At 36.7% G+C, this 23,623-nt stretch overlaps 2 protein-coding genes and 1 pseudogene across 2 annotated transcripts; 2 read left to right on the top strand and 1 right to left on the bottom strand.

Moving 5' to 3' along the window:
• Positions 1 to 6,970: 6,970 nt before the first annotated feature.
• Positions 6,971 to 8,012, top strand: LOC116640809 (olfactory receptor 4F6-like). Its single transcript, XM_032418067.1, has one exon. The coding sequence runs from the start codon at positions 6,990 to 6,992 to the stop codon at positions 8,010 to 8,012; it is 1,023 nt and encodes a 340-aa protein (XP_032273958.1). The 5' UTR covers positions 6,971 to 6,989.
• Positions 8,013 to 13,625: 5,613 nt separating this feature from the next.
• LOC116640776 (olfactory receptor 4K3-like) lies at positions 13,626 to 14,534 on the bottom strand. Its single transcript, XM_032417999.1, has one exon. It carries the CDS (start codon positions 14,529 to 14,531, stop codon positions 13,626 to 13,628), a length of 906 nt encoding a protein of 301 aa, XP_032273890.1. The 5' UTR covers positions 14,532 to 14,534.
• A 584-nt stretch (positions 14,535 to 15,118) lies between these two features.
• LOC116640472 lies at positions 15,119 to 15,984 on the top strand (annotated as a pseudogene).
• Positions 15,985 to 23,623: the final 7,639 nt, after the last annotated feature.

Raw genomic sequence — 23,623 nt, 5'->3', positions numbered from 1 at the left:
AGGGCAGCCTCTTTAGCATGGCAGGTGTCAACAAGACTGCACACTTGTTAGGTTACTTTATATTTTCTGACTTACTGCTGCATGTTATTCTGTAGGAAATGGTGTTAGCTGGAGTCTCTCCTATCTTTTTTCTTAAAATTAAAAATAGGCGTATGCTTCAAAAATCAATTCTGGATTCACAGTAGCCTTTGAATGAACCTCCCCTTAAACTTGAAGTCACAGGCAGTTTATGAGGGATTAATTCACCCTGCCAGATGCTTAATTACATTCATTGACCCTGTAATTAGCCATTTTATGGACAGGATCAAAAATATAGGATAATATATAATAAGAAACTATTATTATTAGATCATTCATCCATTCATCCATTTATCCACACATTCACAAATATTTATTGAACACTTACTATGGGCCAGGATCTGTTAATAAGATATTATATCTGTTCAGGGAACTCATAGATGTGGTAGGAGTGAAATACAGGACAGTCAAAGTAGTATCATAAACATTATGCTTGCACAGCATGACATGAGAGCATAAAGGAATAAGGTCAGTTGCAGCTGGAAGGAAGCTGTCTTTGAGGAGCTGTTACATGAGTTGTACTTTCTTGTGAAAAGCAGTCAGCAGAACATATCAGTTCAATCATAGCAAACAAGCAAACTAATGTTAACAAAAACAGGTTATTCAAGCAGTTCAAGAAAATTGGAGAGTATTTTGTGGGAATAGGGGAGAATCAAGATGTGAGGCTGGGGATAGACAGAGGACTGATCACCTATATGAAGGAGTCCACACTTTTGTGCAAGAGTAAAGGTCATGGAAGGAGTTTAAGCAGAACTGTAATCAATTCGAGGACTCTCACAGAGACCTCTCTTTTCTTTTACTTTCTCAATGGATTACTTCTGTTTCTCTTTTCTCCTGTTTCTTTGTTTTTTCATCTTTGTCAGTTCCCTCCTTTTCTCTCTCTCTTTTTTTTTTTTTTTTTGAGAGTGAGAGAACACCAGGGGAGGGGGAGAAAGGGCAGAGAGAGAGGGAGAGAGAGAATCTTTTTTAAAAAAATATTTTATTTATTTATTTGAGAGAGAGTGAGAGAGAGACAAAGAGCACAAGTGGGGTGAGGGGCAGAGGGAAGCAGGGTCTCTGCTGAACAGGGAGCCTGATGTGGGACTCGATCCCAGGATTCTGGGATCATGGCCTGAGCGCAAGGCAGATGCTTAACTGACTGAGCCACCTAGGCGCCTAGAGAGAGAGAATCTTAAGCAGGTTCCACATCCAGTGCAGAGCTCGGCACAAGGTTCCATTTCACGACCCTGAGATCGTGACCTGAGCTGAAATCAAGAGTCGGATGCTTAACCAACTAAGCCACCCAGGCGCCCCCCTTTTCCTCTCTTTTAAAAATCATCTCCATCCTTAATCAAAAATATATCCATTCTCTCTCTCTCACACACACACATACACACATATCTCCAGAAAAAGATAGTATTAAAAATATAAATACATAAAGGTTGCACCTCAAGAAGGACCCTTTACTGAGAACTTTTGCTACATTTGATAGTTTTGATTTTTGGTAAGAAAAGAGTTGATCACTTACTAGTAAAGTTTTAAGTCATTTTTTCAATGTTTGTGTTGTGTATTTTTCTTTTAACATGCTGTGCATCTTGAATTTTCACTTTTGTAATTTTTTAATTCTAAAATTTTTAAATTTTAACGTAGTGTTTATTAGTTTCTGGTATACAATATAATGATTCAGCAATTCTATACATTACTCAGTGCTCATCATAATGTTCTCTTAGTCCCCTACTCATTTCACCCAACCCCCCGCCTTTCCTTTGGCAACCAGTTTGTTCTCTGTATTCGAGTCTATTTTTCCGTTTCTCTCTTTTTTTCTTTGTTTTGTTTCTTAAATTCCACATGTGAATGAAACCATATGGTATTTATCTTTCTCTGACTGACTTGTTTCACTCAGCACTATATCCTCTAGGTCCATCCATGTTGTTGCAAATGGTAAGACCTCATTCTTTTTAATGGCTTTTTAATGGAATATATATATATTTTCCATTATATATACAGCAGACTATTAACACACACACATATGTATAAAACACCTCTTCTTCTTTATTTGTTTATCTATGGATGGATACTTGAGTAGTTTCCATATCTTAGCTATTGTAAATAATGCTGCAATATACATAGGGGTGCATATGTATTTACAAATTAATGTTTTCATTTTCTTTGGGTAAATACCCAGAAGTGGAATTATGTATTGGAAAAGTCAGCTACGTCACCTGATCTTGAAAGTAGTTGCTCTACGAAGAGGAGATACCGTGGTGCCCTATAACATGATGCCTGTTCACCGGAACCGGGCCCTTCATTCACGGGTGTCTCCTGTGTGCCTTGTGTGTGCCCGACCATTTTGAGGTTCATTAATAGATCTCCTTCAGTATACCCCGTGTACCCTAGGCACTTTTCAAACTGCTGCTTCTATGCTGTATCTTTGTTATGCTGGCTCTTTAAGCACAGGGACTCAGTTTCCTATAGCTCTCAGGCTCTCCCCCAGCTAAGCCATCTGATTTTTAATGTACCTGGAGTTAAGCCCCACTGACTGTAAAAACTGGAGAAGTTAAGCTGCACTTGTTTTCACAGCCAGTGTTATGGGGCTCACCATCTCAGTGCAGGTTCCCGTGCCTGGAGTGCCTGGGGTGGTGTCTGATGCTCTCACTTCTCTGTGCCTGTGCTGTCCCTCCTGTTTGTTGTGAGTCTCCCAGGAGCTTGAGTCCAGGCCGCGTCTCTGCCCCTTCCTCCCCTTTTCCATGTGGCTTCCTTTCTATGATGAACTGTGGAAAGTCTGTTCTGCCAACCTTTGGGTTATCTTCAGTTAGTTGTATTAATGTGGCTGTTATCTTGGTGAGTCCATGGGACAAGGAGAGCTCAGGATCCTCCTACTTCACCTTTCCTGAACTCCCCTGGATCTAATCTTCACTGTCATATTTTCAAAAATCCATGTTTGTTTGTTTTTTTAATTAACAAATGCCAATTCTTTGTAGAAGATACCTAAATTGCAGAAATAAGGACTTTAGAAAGTTAAAGTCATGTATAACCAATCACATTTTACTATATTAATAATTCTAAAAAGCTAGGCATTTGTTCTTTAAGATGTCTTTATGTGCATATGCACAGAATCATGCTATTGATTCTATTCTGCAAAAATTTTCACTTTAGGTCTCTGTTATGTAGATCTATGCCATCGTTTTTAATGGCCACATAGTGTTTCATTATATAGCTACAATCTAATTTGATTAAAAGATTTGGTATTAATTTATATCTTGGTTATTTATAATTCTTTGTCATTGCTATTGAATACTAGTGCACTGAACATGTAAACATATATATCAACACTGGGCAAGTAAGCTGTGCCGTTTCCTTTTGGTTTTGATACTATGAATTTAGCCCTCTGTTTAGGGTTAGGGGTCTCAGGCACCTCTGCTCATGGCTACACTTGGACATTTTAAATTCTAATAAATATTTATTTCCACTCTCACCAATCATGCATAAAAATTCCCATAATAAGGACTCCTTTGAACACGCTGGGATTAATCTTTATCTTTTTATTTTTCCAGGTTTTTTTTGTGTGTGTGTGGGTTTGTTTTTTGCCAATATGTTAGGAAAGAATGATAAAACAAGACTTTTTAAAAAAAAATTGCATTTTCTTAATTATTGGTGAGGTTGACTATCTTTAGATAAGTTTAATTTTCAATTGTCAGTTACTTTTTTGTATATTTTTCTATTTTTTAAATTGGAACTCACATTTTGGAGTTAGTACACTAACATATTTTAGCATAGATCATCTATGTTCTTTATGACAATATTGCCTCTTTTCTCCCATTGAACTGTGTCAGCTGAAGTCAGCTGATATTAAGTCAAGAAATCCTGAATTTTAAAAAATAAGGAAAAGGAGAAGAACGAACAAAAATCACCCATTTATTTTCATTACTCAGAGAAAATGATTGGTAATTTCCTTTTAGTGCATTATCTCTGAATCTAAATTCTCTCTTCACCTTCTATAATTGTGATTATATGGATTGTACATTCTACATTTCAAATATGTGTCTTCTAAGGCCCACACATTACATGGTCAAAATATAAAAACACCTGGAAGCTCCTTGTAAGTATGTCCATTGCCATTCACTTCTGTGATTGTCCTATTTCTCTGTTCAATTCCTATCTATTTTTCCCAGTTATTGGCCTTATTCTCCATTAAGGGCCCTTGGGGCAGTGCGTCCTAGCATCACCCCCATAGTGTTTCCTCTTGGCTACAATACCCAGCTCATGCTGTAACCCTCAGGATGCTTGTTTCTGCTTGACCTAGCTGCCCTCAAGTCTACTCTTGGCTATCCAGTGTCCCTGGTGATCCGCTTACATATGCAGTGCAGGGTTGTGCCCAGGCTGAAGCCCAGGGGGATTGAAGTGGCAGGAAGAAGTCATGAGATGAAGAAGAATGGTTGTCAGCGATGTGGGGCCTGGAGGAAAGCTTGGTGGTAACAGTGCAAGTGGGGGACCCATGGTGTTCCATTCACAGGTGGAATAAGCATCAATAATGTTTGGTTGTGAAAAGGAAGAGTAGTTTAGAAAATCATATAAGGGAAAAATTAATATATTAGTTGGCTTCCTGTGAAATTGATATTTGACTATTTTTTTATCTATCAAAATATCAATTTCATATGGTTCAAACTAATATATATATATATATATATACACACACACCCACCCAGAGAGCAACAATCTATTGCTTTTATTATTTCTGTTTTTCCAGGCCTAATTTTTTAAAAAAATGTTTTCTATACATTTCTTTTGTAAACTGCTCTTTTTAAATATTTATTATTAAAATTTTCATAATTTTGTACATATAAGGTTGAAAACCTTTCCTACTTAGATATACTACAGATAATTCCTTGTTATTTGAATTTAGGTTATTTCCATTTTTTTTCCTTTTTATAAATAATTGTATAACATTTGCCCAATAGCTAAATATTTTGGCTTATCTGTTGTTTTTACTTTAAGAAAAATTTCTTGTAATGCAAGTTTTAGTCCTAAGGCTATTTAAAGATATTTGATATGTATTTTGAAATTGTGTTCTGGAGAAGTTATATGAATTTGTACTGTGAATAATAGGGACTGTTTCCTCATAGCATCACTGATGATATATTATTCATTTATTCTTACATAGCAAATCCATATTGTTTTATTTACATTTCTTTGATTCCTAGTGGGTTTGACTATACTTCATCTGTTGACTAGATTTCGTATTCTGTCCAAGTTTTTATGTGTTTGTTCATTTAAAATTTAGTTTATCATTATATTTAACAACTATTTTCCCACATTTGTTTTTTTCTAAAAATATTATATAGAAGATTAATTTTTTGAATCTGAAGGTGTCCATTTTTTTCTGCATGATTTACACATGAGGAAATATGCTTAGAAAGATTTTTCTCACACAAAGGATTATCTAAAAATAAGCCTATATTTCTTCAATTTTTCTATTTCTTTTATTACTTAAATATTCATTAAAATGCATTTTATATACTGTTGTAGGGTAAGGAATTTAATTTACTTCTACCAAGTTTGGTAAGTTGTGTCAACACCATTTATTGATAAACTTATCCTTTCTGTGTTGATTTGATATGATCTTTTGATAGACTCCTGATAGATCTCTCTCTTCCCTCTCAGTTACTGTGTTACATTCTTTACTCTGCAGCTAGTGTCAACTCTTCAAGGTACTAATATTATTTCACCGTTCTACTTCAGTGGCTTTCCTATCACTTCTAAGATATTGACCAAATTCTTTATACAGGGTAGAGGACTCTACCTTGATCAGACCCTTGCTGGTCTTCTTTTATTTATTCCAAATTATTCTGTTTCTTCATGCTTCAGAGTATTTCCCATGTCTTTCCTCTGGGTAGATCACTCTTCCTATTCTTCCTCACTTATTTAACTCCTATTCACCAATTAGATCTTAGCACAAATGCCTTCTTCCAGATCACAGCAGATGGCACTGCTGTGAACTCTTGTAATTCTCATAGCCCTTTGTTCTTTTCTTCAAATAACTAATTACCATTATAATCATCTAGTTATGTCATTAGTTATTTAATGCCTAGCTTCACAACTAGACTACAAACTACATAAAGACGGGGTATATATTTGTCATGAACACGCTGTGAAGGCACACACATAAGTTGTGTCTTTCCACAATGTCAGCTTTAGTCAATCATAAAGCAAAGTTAAATCACAATTATAAAGCAGGTTCAGGATTCCAAACTCCATGACAATTCACCATGTGATTAAACTTGGCTTCTTACACAGCACACAGAGCAGGACACAAGACAAACCACACAACAAACAAGATAACAGAGGGTGTAGGAAGTTAACAAACCAAATGCAAAGTCAGTCTGGGGGCTCACAGTTGAGATAAGACCTCTGTCTGGTCTGGATCAGTTCTGGCCACTTACAGCTTCTTAAGTTCAAGCAGTGAAGGATCTCGGTTTTGTTCAGAGATCAATCGGGCAGAGCCTTACACAGCAGTTGCCTTTTCTAAGTGGTCAGACATAGAGGGGTCAGGTATGAAGAGTCTGACAGTTTACTGCCAAAATCCTTCCCTTTTTAAAGGGATTTAATCCGTTTGGGGTCTCTGCAGACCTCCTCTGGTTCTGCTCATTATCAGTTCTGGGGGGTCAGCTTACATTGGTCCTGGCGGTATCTCCTAGCTGCAGTACCTGAACTGCTTGTGTCCTTGCTTGACACAGGCTCCTGCTTGACATGAGGGACTCCATTTTGCTCTGTACAATATTATACCCCGGAATGTGGCACAGTGCCAGGTGCATAGGTCTTCATGGTAGCTGCTCAATGAACATTTGTTAAATGAATAGACTTTCTATGACTTTTTCAAAGGACTTTTGTGACAAGAGTGAAGTTTTTTCTTTAATGTCAGAATTTGAAACTCAATGACATCTGTTTCTTTCAATAGCTCTGGTGCATCCCTTTATAATTATTTTTATTTGTCCCTTTTAGGTAACACAAAGTCAATGAATAAATCAAATTACTCTTCAGTGTCTGAATTTGTGTTGCTGGGACTTTCTACCTCTAGACCAGTGCAGCATTTTCTCCTTGCCTTCTCTACAGTGTTTTATGTAACAATTGTGCTGGGAAACTTCCTTGTCGTGTTTGTAGTGACCTTTGACCCTTACTTACGGTCCCCCATGTACTTCCTTTTAGCTAATCTCTCATTTATTGATTTGTGTTTTTCTACCTTAACTGTTCCTAAGATGATTCATGACCTGTACTCTGGGCACAAAACCATATCCTTTCAGGGATGTGTCATCCAGATATTTGTCCTTCATGTCCTGGGTGGATCTGAGATGGTGCTGCTCGTCGCCATGGCCTTAGACAGATATGTGGCCATATGTAAGCCCCTCCACTATCTGACTATCATGAGCCCGCAGATGTGCATTTTGCTTCTCTCTGGTGCTTGGGCTATTGGCTTCATTCATTCAGTGGCCCAGTTAGCTTTTGTTGGCCACTTGCCTTTTTGTGGTCCTAATGAAATAGATAGCTTTTACTGTGACCTTCCTTGGTTTATCAGACTTGCCTGCACAGACACCTACAGAATGGAATTCATGGTTATTGCCATCAGTGGGTTCATTTCCATGGGCACCGTCTTCTCATTGCTTATCTCCTATATCTTCATCCTGGTCACTGTATGGAAACGTTCCATACGTGGTGGGTTGTCTAAGGCCTTTTCTACTCTGTCAGCTCACGTCACTGTGGTGATTTTGTTCTTTGGACCATGCATTTTTGTTTATGTGTGGCCATTTCCCACTGTGTCAGTGGATAAATTTCTTGCCATTTTGGACTTTATGATTACACCCATTCTGAATCCTATTATCTACACATTGAGGAACAAGGACATGAAGATGGCAATGAAGAGACTGCATAGTCAGCTCCTGAGTTTGAGAATGATCTCCTGAATAACTCGCAGGAGCACAAGTTACTCTTTGCATTTTCAAACAACTTCAAGTAATACAAATGCTTAAATAATTATACAAAATTTGGAGCTGTTTTTTTCTAAAGCCACCATTTTATAATATTCAGACTAGATCACTAATTATGAGGGTACATGAAACTATCAGGTTAACTCTATTTAACAAGTTGTTTGGCAACTGAATTAAAGTCCCAAGAAAAGTTTATGGGAAGTTGATGAAAAAGCACAGATTATAGACTTAGAATCTGCTAAAAGTATGACCTCAGACATTAATTAGATCATCTGAATTCAAACTGATCAATTTAGAGCTAATATACTTAAACTTTTGAGGGAACTATGAAATATACAGCTTTCCTTCAATTTAAACCTGGGATATGAATAATTCAATTTTATTTTTTCTGAAAGACAAAAAATAGAGAGAATTTAAAACCTGGAGGAAAAAGGATCAAAGGGGGAGATGTGAGGTAGACAGAAGTAATAAGGAAAGGTTGAGATATGTAGGTGGGAAAACAAGAGGGAGAGCCTCAGAGATAGCATGTTTCATGTATTTGGTATGTGGCTCTTACTCTCACCCTTGCTTGCCTCCATTCCATGGACTCAAGCCATCTCCAGTTGGCCTAGGGCAAGGAAATATATATACACATATATATAATCTTTATTATAAATATATAATATTTATATTATACATATTTATATATATATATAGCTTATTTCACAATTTTTGAACTTCTGACTTAATGTCTATGACTCAATCAGCAGATATTCTTTAACTGTCAAATAGATATTAATCTGATCATTTCATACCTGAAATTATTATTTGAACGATTACTCTGTCCAAATTGTTGACAATTTTTCTCTAGTAACTGGTCTCGTATAACTCTTTTCTTGCTCAAGCTGTGGGTCTCAAGTATGTGTGTGTGTGTGTGCCAGGGATGGCCAGCAGTCCCTGTACCAACGAATGAAAGATGACTCCAAACTTTGCTGTGAAAGAGAGGAGAAGTCAAGGGGGTCAGCGCTCAGAGACAAGACTGTTTGCTCTTCTGTGCTCCTGCTTTTATTGGTCCTTCAGGAGAATCACAAATCCTTATGCTGTTTCTCCAGCATGTGCTGTGTGACAAGGGGTCTTACTGAAACTGGGAGGATTTATGGGAAAGATACGATATGCTGATCTGTGTGTTCTACTAAACATAGCCTAAGGGGCAATGCACACATCTCTTAGATCACAGGGCGGCTGTTTGGGCTAAGAGAGCTTCAAGGAAGGTAACTCCTGGCGACATTCCTACGGCAGAGTGGTCACGCGGGCGTCGGCATTCCAAAGGCCTACGCCCTCTCCGGAACCCTCCCTCGCCCCCAGCGGCCTCCGTGTTACATTTTAGCAAGCCAGGTATTATGGCTGATTTCATGCTCTACATTAACCCCAACATGTGTGTAATCTGTAGAAATTGTGAAACTAATTTAATTTATATTTTGGTTTGATAATAAGAAGACCAAACCAAATTCACTGCTAGATTTTGAAAGGACTCTATATCCTGAATATTTGCAATTCTTTCTGGTTATACAATCAGTAATATTTCATGTTTTTCCTGTTCATTAGTACTTTGTTGCTTAATATTTATGTTTGTAATGGATTCTTATTGGGCACATTAAATTGAAAAGGACAAACATAAAGCCAGATTTCTGAGTGAGGAATCTGCCATACTTTTGAGGCTAGCAGGAAAAAGACTAAAGTTATAAGCTCAAAAATTCTGAAGGGCAGGGCACCTGGCTGGCTCAGTTGCAGAGCCTGCAACAATTCTTGATCTCAGGATTGTGAGTTTGAGCCCCACATTTGGGTGTAGAGATTACTTAAAAAGAAAAAAAACTTAAAAAAAAAAAATTCTGAAGGGCAAAACTGAATCACCTAAAATCTTTCAGACTGAGGAGCAAGAGATCCATTAGAATCATAATTAAAACTTGGAAGGGATATATCCAAGGAGCAGGTATAAACCAGAAGTATACTGAGTCTTATAAAAACTACAATCTGATTCAAATAAGCTCAGTACTTGATTGGATTGAGGTGATTACACTTTAACCTTTTATGCCGCATAGAAGAAACCGTAAATAGTTTCTGGAGGAATATATTAAGTCAAATCTATATGATTTTTTATACACAATGCCTAAAACACATAAAATAAGAACATGCAAAGAAGCAGGGATATATGCCTCATAATTAAGGGGAAAATACAAGAAGAACACAGAGGGCTCAATTGTTGAAATTAGTAGAATATAAAATCACATATTTTTAAAAAGAGCTTAAACAGTTGAAAAAATGGAGAAAACATAAAAAATTTTAATAGACAAATGGAATATGTAAGAAATAACCAAATGATATTTTAGAACTGAAAAAGCAACATAGAGTTATAAATTTAAGTGGGCTTAAAAACAGAGTGAACACAGAAGATGAATTACTGGATTCAAAGACAAGTCAATAGATAGTATCCAAACTGATGTACAGAGATATAAAACACACAAAAAACCTCAGAATATATATGTGTACACACACACAGAAATAATAATTATTTTATATAAGGGTTTATGTTTCAGACTCTCTATTTTGGAATATTACAAAGTACAAAAGAGCATGCTACCTTTTTTATTTTTTTAAAGATTTTTTAAAAAATTTATTTATTTGACACAGGCAGAGAGAGAGGGAGAGCACAAGTGCAAGCACAAGCAGGGTGAGGGGCAGGCAGGGGAGACACAGATCCCCGCTGAGCACGGAGTCCGATGTGGTGCTAGATCCCAGGACCCTGGGATCATGACCTGAGCCGGAGGCAGACGCTTAACTGACTGAGCCACCCAGGCGCCCCAGACCATGTTACCTTTAAAAAACAATATGAAATTGGAGCCTGGCTCCTTGGCCCTGGGAGCCCATTGCCACCGCTTGTTTTGGGGGCCAGCGTGATCACCTGCAGCGCCGGGTGAAACAGCAACTGTTAGAGGCCAGTGTGGGGAGGATCATGGTCTCCCAGGCTCCTAGGCAGCTCCAGAGCTTCAGCAGTATTGCATGCAGAATGCCTGCAAGGATGCCCTGCTGGTAGGTTTTCCAGCTGGGAGCCCAGATCCTGTGCAGTATTCTAAAGGCTGTAGGGAAGAAGTCTCCTGAGGAATGACTTTTCAGTGCAAAGCGATGACCTTCAAGTCCCAAGAAAATACTTTTCTCCAGCCACATGACTTTCATATATTTTCAGACCTTTCCTGTGGCTTTGGTCCTATAGTCAAAATTCTGTGGAAATTTATGAGTTTCTGCTTAGATAAGGAAACTGGATGAAGGAGTACATTTTAAATTATAATGGCCTGATTCTTTTGGTAAAGTGTTTTTATATTTAAGACCAACAAAAGTGAGGGGCACCTGGGTGGCTCAGTCTGTTAAGTGTGTGACTATCTCAGCTCAGGTCTTGATCTCAGGGTCCTGAGTTCAAGTCCCACATGTACAGGCAGTCATGAGACTCTTTAAGAAAAAAAAAATGATACCACCAAATATACTTCTTTCGTAAGGGAATTACTATTGTTCCTGTACCTGGAATATTATGTTTGCTTTATTTACTGGATATTTCCATTTTGGGAAGGAAACATTTTTGCTTATTAAAAAGTTGAATATTTGTAATTTGTTGTTCCTAAGATTTTTATACCCTAACAAAAACTTGTTCTTTTCTCATGAATTTACAGTTTCTAAATGAAGATAACAAGTATAAAACCGGGGAAAGAATAAGCTTTATTAACCAAATGATGTCTTGATTTTTCTAAATGAGAGGATTGTTTTATTTGTAACACTAAACATGGGAGCTGTGTCTTAGCAAACTTGTTTGGAAAGATTCATGTTGTGTTGGGTATTCGATGCCCCCATCCTATGTGCAAAGTGGACTTGGTCTTTGTCTTCTTAAGTTCCTCTACATTACAGTTGTGGTTGTACTTAAAAAAAATACTGCATTATTTCATGTCTTTAAAAAAATGTTTTAATGTGATCATCAGAACATGCAAGTGATTAAACACAAAATAATGTGAAAATATGACAACCTAAATGAATTCTTAATGTCACAAGTGTTTTACTTTGTTGATGTGCCTTTGATTTGAGACATTTTTAAAAAGATACTTTGTGTTTGTAATAATCTTTGATGAGCTTGGAAATAAAATTTCTGCTTAAGTCATCATTTAAAAAAACAATATGGAATTTGAAGTATATCCCAGGCTCCATGGATTTCAGATAAGGGGATGTACATTTGCACACCTTTTTGAGGCATACAGTAGGAAGAATTCTCAATTTAGTTATTGATGTGGGTCTTTGAGGGCATGGTCAAGAAAGAATTCTTGAGATGTTTTTGGTGCCAAAAGGTGCTTTTATTAAAGCATGGGGACAGGACCCATGGGCAGAAAGGGCTGCACTTTTGCTGTATGAAGCTGGTGGTTATATGCTTGGTATTCAAGGGAGAGGGGACATGCAAGGAGTGTTACCTCACAAATGTTTTCTTTGAATTTCTACTCATAAACTACTTCTGCAAGACTTCTATGGTGCTTATCATTCAGCTCAATATTAACTATCGGTGAGATGTACAGACAGTCATGAGACCCTTTAAGAATGTAGTAACCAGCACGTATTTGATCCTTACTGGAGCTATGTAGGCTACAGATCAGCCTTCTGGGCTAAAGGCGAACATTCTTCTGCTTCCATCCCTCTTCAGTTATGTTATATGTAGTAATGAACAGTTCACAAACTTTGTATATAATCCGGTTGCTTACAGGCCATCTGACCACTGAAGTGAATTAAATGGATAATTTATTCTAAAATCAGACTTTTGGTCCTCACTTTCATAACACTTTTCCCTGTTTTTATCTGATACAATGAACTTTCTAACCCATTTACAAATAAAAAGAGAAGAAGCAAAATCCCCAAAGGTTGTTAGTATATCCATCTTTGTATTTAATTTAGCACATCTTCTGAAGATAATTGCACTGTTTCACAAATGGCTAAAATATGAGGTTGAGGGAACAACACTTTCATCAGATTATAATTATGATTCATTTCTTTTCTGAGTATGGTAAGGAATACTTAATTATTACCTTTACTGCTGTCTCTCCAGATAAGGTAGCTAAAATATCAGCTGAGAGACTGATTTATCCATTTATAAATAAAAGAGCAATATTCAATGCACTGACCTAGTGACCAAAATTTAGAGATCTATGTGAAATGTTTTGCTCAAAGAAATGCTTAGCATAAATAGAAAATATTAAGATAAGGTATTGAAGTAGCAGCACCAATACTAGTAAGTAACATTAACTTGTTATTAATTTTAAGTCATTCTTGAGCACAACCAAAATCATAGTCATAGAAACTTGCCAAATTTTCCAGACATTGGAGTTTTTGCATTGTGATCAGCAAATGATTGTGGAATAGGATAGAATTGGCATAAAACTTGTATCTGGAGATACACATGGTTTCCATATGTGAGTTGGAGAATGCTTCCCAGTCCCAAACAACAGGACAGGCATGGCTAATTTAGAGATCCTAAGTGAACATTCTAATACCGTGAGACCCTGAAATACAGAAATCCATATGCTAACATCATAATCTCTTAATGGCATTTTGAATTTCTTTGTTCCTTAGAGTATAAATGGCTGGATTTAGGAGAGGTGTGATGACTGCATAAAATACAGCAAGAAACTTGTCCACCCAGGTGATGCTGAGTGGCCACAGGTAGATAAAGATGCAAGGCCCAAAGAATAACATTACCACTGTGATGTGGGCAGTGCAGGTGGAGAGAGCCTTGGATGCCCCATCCTTAGAGTGAAGGCAGATGGTAAACAGAATATAAGAGTAAGAGACTAGCAACAGAATGAAGCAGGTGGTTGCCAGTACCCCACTGTCAGCATTTATCCACATTTCTAGAATAGAGGTGTCTATGCAGGCTAGCTTGATCACCAATGGAATATCACAGAAAAAGCTATCCAATTCCTTTGGTCCACAGAAGGGCAGCTTTATAATCATAGCTAGTTGGCTTACTGAATGCACAAGTCCAATGATCCATGATGTCATCACTAACCCAATGCACATTTGCCTGTTCATGATGCTGGAGTAATGAAGTGGCTTGCAGATAGCCACATAACGGTCATAGGCCATTGAAACAAGCAGCACCATCTCGCCCCCTCCAAAGAAATGTCCAAAGAAAATCTGACACATGCAGCCTTCAAAGGAGATAGTCTTGTTTTCCTTGAGAAAGTCTGTGATCATTTTAGGGGTAGTGACTGAGGAAAGGCAGAAGTCAATGAATGAAAGATTGGCTAACAGGAAGTACATGGGGGAGTGGAGATGAAGGTCAGCAATAATTAGGAGCACAATGAAGATGTTGCCTAAAATGGTGATCAAATAAAGTGAAGAAAATATCGCTAGTAGGACGACCTGGAGCTCCCATGAACTACAAAGCCCCAAAATAATAAATTCAGACACCACAGACTGGTTTACTTCTTCCATTTAGTCCAGTTTGTTCTAAATTTATCTGAAGAAAAGACAGGAAATTAGATTTTCTGAATAAAGAGTATGTGAATCAAGATTTCTTATACATTGCTGAGGGAAGTGTATACTAATATAATCAATCTAGAAAAATGTTGGCCTTATCTTGCAAAGCTTAATATTCATGAATTCTGTGGTTCATCATTTTCACTCCCATTTTCATACCCAAGATAAACTCTTATATATGTATATAAAGAGAAATATAATAATCCCCATAAACAAGACAATGGAATATTATTCAGAACCATAACAAATTACAATTATAAAATGATACAGATGTATCTTAGACATAATAATGAAAGAAAAAGAAGTCCAAAATGGATCCACTCAGCACAATTTTTATAAAATGAAAAGCAATAGAAAAATAACAGTATACATTGCAGGAACTCATATGAGTGATAACACTATGTACAGAAAGAGAAGATGTAAGATGTAAATAACCTCAAGTAAAGAGAGGTGAAAGGTCAGCATAAAGATGAGCACATAGGGTGGTTTGAACGAGGCAAAGACGGAACCGAAGCTGGGCACAGGCTGTGGACGTGGTCCCGCCGAGAGCCGAAGATGGCAGTGAACGTATATTCAACATCAGTCACCAGTGATAACCTAAGTCGACATGACATGCTGGCCTGGATCAATGAGTCTCTGCAGCTGAATCTGACGAAGATCGAACAGTTGTGCTCAGGGGCTGCCTACTGTCAGTTTATGGACATGCTGTTCCCTGGCTCCATTGCCTTGAAGAAAGTGAAATTCCAGGCTAAGCTAGAACATGAATACATCCAGAACTTCAAAATACTACAAGCAGGTTTTAAGAGAATGGGTGTTGACAAAATAATTCCTGTGGAAAAATTAGTAAAAGGAAAGTTTCAGGACAATTTTGAATTTGTTCAGTGGTTCAAGAAGTTTTTTGATGCAAACTATGATGGAAAAGACTGGGACCCCGTAGCTGCCAGACAAGGTCAAGAATCTGCAGTGGCTCCCTCCCTTGTTGCTCCAGCTCTGAACAAACCGAAGAAACCTCTCAGCTCTAGCAGCGCAGCTCCACAGAGGCCCATTGCAACACACAGAACTACTGCAACCAAGGCTGGCCCGGGTGTGGTGCGAAAGAATCCTGGTGTGGGCAACGGGCATGATAAAGCCACTGAATTGATGCAGCAGGTCAACGTATTGAAACTTACCGTCGAAGACTTGGAGAAAGAGAGATTTCTACTTTGGAAAGCTAAGGAACATTGAATTGATTTGCCAGGAGAACGAGGGGGAAAACCCGGTATTGCAGAAGATTGTGGACATTCTGTATGCCACAGATGAAGGCTTTGTGATACCTGATGAAGGGGGCCCACAGGAGGAGCAAGAAAGTATTAACGGCCTGGGCCAGCAGAGCAACATCCGAATTCTTTACTCCAAATCATGTGCTTAACTGTAAAATACCTACTTTTATTATTCTTAGAGGATTCACTGGTTTCTTTTCATGAGCAAACAGTACCTCTTCTTAAAGTGCACTTTGTAGAAGTTTCACCCCTTTTCCAATGAGTTTGAGTTAGGAGCTTTTACCCTGTAGCAGAGCAGTATTAACATCTAGTTGGGTCACCTAGGGAACAAAGAGGCTGACCATGGGGCTCACCGTGTGGACGCTGGTAACACTGATTACTGGAGAAGGTGTTTTTATGTGATACACTGAGGTGGAGACCTCAGTAGAGAAATGTAAAGACTGATTTGAATTTTAAGCTAATGTGAAATCTTGGCAGAGAACGTTTTAATAAATAAATGCCTTAAAAGAGAAAAGATGAGCACATAAGCAGTTGTATGTTATTAACAATTATTTAGATCTTGTATTAGATCTTTAGATCATGTTTTCATCAGCATAATTTTATCATTAAACAAGCAAACAAACACAAAATGGGCTTGCAAAAATAGTGAAACTATGTTATGAATCAAGAATTATAGTCAATTTGGAGTGCCTGGCTGGCTCAGTCAATAGAGTATGCAATTCTTGATCTTGGGGTTGTAAGTTCAAGTGCCACAGTGGGTGTAGAAATTACTTTAAAATAAAATCTTTTTTTAAAAACAGAATTATGATCACTTCAATACTGTAGACCTGAGGTAAAATAACAATTTTTAAAATGACATTTTATTGTGTAGGGGCTATATGTTAGAAAAATAGTTCCTAGTTACAAATTTGAAAAACGGAAACAATGTTTAACATAATTGAAGGTTAATTTTTTTAATGAATAAATAGATGAATCAGTTTTTAAAAAGAGATATTAATACTATTTTTGACAAAATGACAAAACTTTTTCACTAATGAACATAGTTAACTAAGTACAAGAGCAGATAAACTATCAAAAAGAAGGTAGTTAAAAATCATTAAAGAATAAATGTTCCAGGCATAAAGAAAGGATAAATCCTGAACGAGAGGAAGAAATTGTTCTCTGTTCATGAAATTCAAAGCTTACATAACCTGTAAGAAATTACTTACAGCCTGAAGTGTACCTCAGCCATAATGAATCCTGAAGTTTAGTTTTGAATATCAAACTCTAAAATGTGTTTCGAAGCCATTCTGTCAGACACGGTATAGGACCATCAGATACACAATCTGGTGTTAGGTTTCCAATTCCAAACAAGATGGCTTCTGAGAAACTAAAAGCTGGAAATCTCTGCATGGACTAAAATGATCCAAAGTCTGTAATTAACTCTGGGAGAGAGACTATGCATCAAGCTACTTGAGGAAAATATATATATATTTTTTTGTATTACAAATGAGAGTTTCAGAGTTAGGCAAATTCCTTCATTTCCCACATATCCATCTGGAAGCCATTTCCGTTCAGTCTCATTTGCTTTAGCCTGAGAAGTCATGATTTTTGAAAGATGTTCCAGGAATCTTTGGCAGAAGACTTTCTTTTGCAATAGCAGAGTAAATGGCAAATACAAATTAATTAGATTTCTTATCAAACAAGTTAGAGAAACTTTAAGTTTGCCTTTAAACTTGTCATTTTTGCTGTTTAAATTAATTACCTTAAAAATCTAACAATCCTCTCAGGCTAGAAAATAGGTTCATATTATTTCTCTCTCTCTTCTTTTTTGTTTTTCTCTCTTCCCAGTTTCCTTTTTCCTTCTTTTTTTGCCATCTGCTTCTGCCACCTTCTTTTAAAAATTTGTTGATCAAAAGGGCTTTGCCACAATGGATCAATTATCTCCAGCAGCCACTACTAATTCTTGATGACTGGTGTTTGTAGTCCTCTATCAAAGTTGGAAACCAGCTCTACAGTACTTTTTTTTCCTTTTCTATATAACTCAGAGCTATGATAAATATTTTTAATCATTGTTTCATAACCATGGCAACAGTCATACTCATTTTACTGCTGAAAAGCTGAGTTAAAAGGTAAATGCCCAAAGTAACACAGTTAATAGAGTCTATTTGGAGTTAGCTTCTGGAAAGAATGTTGGTTTAGAGAAAAGTTTAGTTCAGTTTTGAGAAGAAATAGGATTTCTATGAATCAAGAAAAATATGTATTCTTGAGACTAACCATGAGAGACTATGGACTCTGAGAAACAAACTGAGGGTTCTAGAGGGGAGGGGGGTGGGGGATGGGTTAGCCTGGTGATGGGTATTGAGGAGGGCACGTTCTGCATGGAGCACTGGGTGTTATATGCAAACAATGAATCATGGAACACTACATCAAGAACTAATGATGTAGGGTGATTAACATAATAAAATAAAATTGAAAAAAGAATACATATTCTTTATAAGAATACATGTCCTATGAAGAGGTAATTGACATAAGAAATATAAATGCTCAAAAGCTATATGGAAAGTATTCTCTGTATTTGTGATAATTCTGTTACTGCTCTTGGCACTGCCCTACTTCAGGTTCCCTCTGATTTAGTCTGTCACCCTCACCTCTGTCGATAATTAATGTGTTGTTGATATTGTTGTTTAAATCCACGAAGGTGATCAGATACCAGGGATGAAAATGGCTAGAAAGTACTAGATGTAGGAGGGCCTTTTAATTTCTTCTAATATGGTCAAGAAGAATTTACTGAACTTATTTTTACTGTGTATTCTGATCACTTTTGGACACTGCAGATGAAAAAGAATTAGTCTCTAGGTGCTGTAGGTTATAGCAAAGAAATAAAAGCCTATGCATGTTTTCTCACCTAATACTTGCTTTAAAAGTTGTTAATATTATTTTAATTGAATTACAAAAGACAAAATATTACTGCTAAATTAAGTATATTAATAGTCATATTAATAATACTGTTATAATTTATTTTCAAGCATGTCCTAGGTGGGAGAGTTAAATCACCAGATTCCAAGAGTATAATTGTAAAATCAAATGACTTAAAGCAGAACTAACCAAAGAGAATCAAAACTTAGGGGAAAAAAAGAAGGAAAGAAGAAAGAAAATGAGACAATTCCTGTTTTTGTTTTTTGAGCTACTAGTTTCAGGTGGTGTGAAAACTAATCTGTTTCTTTCTATGTCTCCCCCTATCTCCCCCTAAATACCTACTGTGTACCAGAAACTTTTACTCGCATTGTCTACTTTAATCTCCACAATAACCCCATGAAATAGGTCTTATTACTCTGAGGCTGACTCCCAGTGTAACCTGGTAGAAGTTTCAGAGCAAAGATATAGTGTGACTGGGGTGCACACTCAATGTCTCTGACTCTTGTCCTTCTCCGACTTTGGTACCACTCTGCATTTCCTTTTCTTCATTTCCAAAAGCATAATTCCATCCCCTGGTAACTATTGACTGTTAAAACTTTTGAGAGATTTCATTCCATATTTTCTATCAGGTTTTTTCCTGAGCTTAATTATTAACAATTTTCTCCATGTTTGGAAATTTCTGTTCATTATGCCTGCATATCTGTGTCTGGAACAGTCCCTTAATCCAGAAAAACTGTAGACCCCGCTGAATGTGGTGCTGTGAGAACACAAATACTTCTTCGACCAGGGCATTTAGGGAGGGGTAACACCGAATAGAAGGCATTCTTTCTGATGCTATAGGCAGCCCAAAAGTCCCAAGATGTAGCTGGGAGAAGAAACCCTTGATATGTCTGGAAGCTGTGCAGAAATTCCAAGCCATCCCAATTAGTATGTATGGATATATGGTATTAAAACATTATGAAAGTGTCTTAAATGTGATAGAGGAGGGGAATTATGGGAGCAGTTAAGAAACTTACAGAGTATAGACTGTACCTTCTTACCAGAGGAACACCGTATTTGATCATATTTTTTTCCAATGGATAAAGCACTGTTTATACTCAAACTAGGATCTGGAATAAAATATTGCAGCAAAACAAATAATCCACTTTCAGTTGTGACCAGTATTCATGTGAGAGTGTGAGGCATATATTCACTGTAGAGAATAGCCTCTGGAGTAGGAAACTACCTATGCTATGTTCCCTCGGGACCTCTTAATTTCTGAGTCTCTCTGAATTGAGAATATCACCTGAAAGTGTGCCTTTCGTCAAGGTCAAAGCCAGACCCGGTCAGTACAATCATAACATTTCCAGTGATGGAAATTAAGTACAGTTATAAAGCATTTCTTTGGCTACCTTTTTTTTTTTTTTTTAAAGAAAAACATTATTTTAGAACTAAGTTGCCATTTAGTTCTAGTCCTTTTAGAAGCCAGATGATTTAGGTGAGTGGTCAGAGAAGACAGCAGAGGGAAGTGAGCAGGTTACTGATGTGCACCAGCTGCACCTATGACAGAATAGCCAGTCTTGAATTGCTGGTTTTGTGAGTTTTAACGGAGAGTAGAAAAACATTTTGAAGTCTCAAGAATTTTTGTGGTTACATGAACAATGTTCTAAGTTTAACATTTAATGTCAGCGTCATTAATATTCTTTTAAATAACAAAACAATAATGGAAGCCTACCTCTTTATTTTCATTTATAAAGTATTATGTAAATTCGGTATTATTGATCAAGAATCCAACACTTTAGAGGTTTGAGAAAAAAATATGATAGTCTGCCTCTATCTGCATTTTCTTCTTATTTTTTTTTAACCACACACAAAAAAATCTGTTCACATTTTGGTGGGGCTGTTTCAGTTTTCTTTTCATGCAATTAGATAATTATATGTACACATGTCCATATATATATAATTGGAGGAGTCTTGTTTGAATATATAAGATATAGAAATGTACTTTAACTTCCAATTTATTTAAAATCAATTTATGCTTAAATATCTTTCATTCAATGTTAATGATTGCTTTTAGAAAAATAAAGAGAAATTAAGAGAAAATTTATTTAAAACATACCTCTTTTTTTGTTCAAAAGAAAAGGTACATTTTTAAGTGTTCTTTTCATAGTTTAAGGATGGATGCTTGGAGATTGGAAAGCAAATGTAGAAAAACAATGAGGTACAAAGAGGATTGTTGGGCTTGACATTAACTATGTGGATAGTGTCAGTGATGTGAATCCACTGGTCAGCTTGGCTGAAGATCAGATAGATAAAGGAAGGTGGTGTCTTGAGACATAGCCTAGAAACATCTCTACATTAAAGTATAATTGGCTGTGTTTAAGGAATGGAAACCATAGACAAACCAGTAAATAAACTATTTAGGTTGCATTGTGTGAATATTATATAATCTGGAGTGTATAAACATTTTAAAATATGGCAACTACACTAAAATAACTTCGAATATGGACTGGAGCCGAGTCATATATCGTCATCTCAACCCCATTCATAAGCTCATCAAGAAAGAGTGGCTATGATACAGCGTATCTCAGTATGATCTTCTATTTATTTCCTTTCCTTCTTATGGTTAGAGAACTTTTGCTAAATAGACATTTCACTAGTCCTGAGTAATGGGAGACTCTACACAGGTTCCAAGCATTTACCAAGTATAGACTTCATAGTCACTATCCCTGTATATGAAACATTCTATGTAGGTATTCTAGGGAGTAAATGAATCTTGTGTTTCAGCTCTACCAATAAGAGAAGACAACAGTAGAGGAGGGGGTCAATCTAGTCAACTGAGAGAGGTTTTAATATTGTTATTTGAGGGAGAAGGGAGTAGTTACCTCATTAAATCTTGCTCACCTATCCCTAGGTAAAGCTAAAAGAGTAGAAAGTCTCAGAGACTTTCACCTTGGAAGATGAGCATATATGTAGCAAAGGGCACTTGGATATATCATCTACCTGAAGGGGTCCAATCAGGCAGATGGAAGTGATTTCAAAGGACTGGGCAAAATATGATTTGATAGAGGATGAAAGTAATACCTCTTGGTCATATTGAGAAATTCACTTAATGGGGATTTTAATCAACCACCACAGATATCTCAAAATATTTTTATTGGAACTGAATGATCATTCTGCTCATCCTGGACATAAGAAAGCTACTGTGGGGACAATGTTATAATAGTACATCATAATCCTGAGACACATGTCACTCTCCACAGCTGACTGGAGAGGTGCTAAAATGTTTCCTGGCCAATGGACTAGCCACATTGCATGAGAGTGATGATGAAAATTTGAATAACTGCCTGATAGGAGCAAGCCAAGTAACCAAAACAGCATGAGCTCAGGTATGAGAGTTAAAACACATGCACACACTCAAAAAGACTAAAAACTTGAACAATGCCCATTGGATTTATATTATTCATTAATGTTCACAGTGGAGGAAGGAGGTGAAGTTTAAATAATTATGTATGCAAATGAGTTGTTGCCTAATTAAAAAGGCATCCACATGTATATATCATAGGGGATGTTGGGAAAAAGATGAAGACATTCATGTCTTAAATCAGAATGTGGATTATGTTAGAAAGGGCTATTCTAAGATCACTGACTCAAAAAGAATTATAATTTGGAGTAAGTAATTATTGCACAAAAAGGAATTTACTTACACAAATAGAAATTTTCTTGAATGCTGGCTTGGGTCTTCTCCTGGACTGACAGCGTAAAGAGCAATAGGCTAGTGGCATTGGGGTCCCTGATCAGCAGACTGCTCATAATTCTCAGTTTGTGCTGACCACCTAAATTCAGGTGGGCTTCTATGAAGTAAAATAAAGGCAATTAAAAACTTTGTTCTTTTATTTGGCTTTATTGTCTTTTGTAGCAACTGCTTGTTTGAAAGAAAACTAGAAATTATTAAGGCAACTAAAACTGAGTCTAAGTTGTTTTTCTTACCAAAATTTGAAAAATACCATCTTATGTTTGTTTTTGGTTTTGGTCTCAAGTAGTTTGGATAGCCAACCAGATTAAGAATTTCAATGGCTTTAAAATTGTACTTGTATATTTCTCCAGCTTCTAGGCAATGGGGCTCCTGTTCAATTATAATGAGAATAAAACACTGAAAACCCCAGCCTGATTAATATAATTATAAACAAGGTCAAGACATCTATGAGCTAAGAATTGTTGTGCAAGGGTAATGAGGAGGGAAGAGTTAAGTGGTATAGTTATGGATGGGCTCCACTTCCCACGTTTTTAACAGTACTATTTTGATGATCTTTTTGTAGGCCCTTAAGAGATGACACTTTCTGTGTTGCTAGGGATTATCTTATTTCTAACTTCAGCTTCTGGAAGCCTGGGACATATAAAGTTATGATTTCTTTAACCTCCTGTTTTCAAAGCAAAGTTTTCTTTGGTGGAATACCACCTACTTGGTGCCTATTATTTTCTAGCCATCATCTTATAGCAGTCTACCCAAGGAAGAGACTGAGTTAAGACTGTGTCTTAGAAGAACTGCTAGATGTAAATACATTTAACATAAATCCCTTACCTTAAAAAATGTACTATTAGAATAATAAATAAAAACATTGAACAGCAGAAGGTAGTGTATAATTAAGGGCTACATATTTCAAAGGATTAAAGGATCAACATGGGCAGCACAGATTGGTGAAAGTACTATGGAATATGCCAAATTTGGTTGAATAATAGGTAGACTCTCCAAAGACATAGAGAGTAAGGAATGTAATTTCAAATAGTGAGGACCCTATTAGCATAGTGCATGAAAGAGGTTAGTGAATGGTATAAACCAGAGAGCCCAGGTTTTGAAGACAAGCAAATGTAGTCTGAAATTTGGCTCTCTTATAAACTATGGGAACTTAG

Source organism: Phoca vitulina, unplaced genomic scaffold (assembly GCF_004348235.1).
Source record: "Phoca vitulina isolate PV1807 unplaced genomic scaffold, GSC_HSeal_1.0 scaffold20, whole genome shotgun sequence".
In the NCBI taxonomy this organism is placed as follows: domain Eukaryota; kingdom Metazoa; phylum Chordata; class Mammalia; order Carnivora; family Phocidae; genus Phoca; species Phoca vitulina.
Note: the sequence above shows the minus strand (reverse complement) of the source record. Positions and strands in the feature narration are given on the sequence as shown.

Bases quoted from the DNA above. Each gene is read 5' to 3' on its own strand.
- LOC116640809 (XM_032418067.1), top strand. From the start codon at position 6,990: ATGACATCTGTTTCTTTCAATAGCTCTGGTGCATCCCTTTATAATTAT.
- LOC116640776 (XM_032417999.1), bottom strand. From the start codon at position 14,531: ATGGAAGAAGTAAACCAGTCTGTGGTGTCTGAATTTATTATTTTGGGG.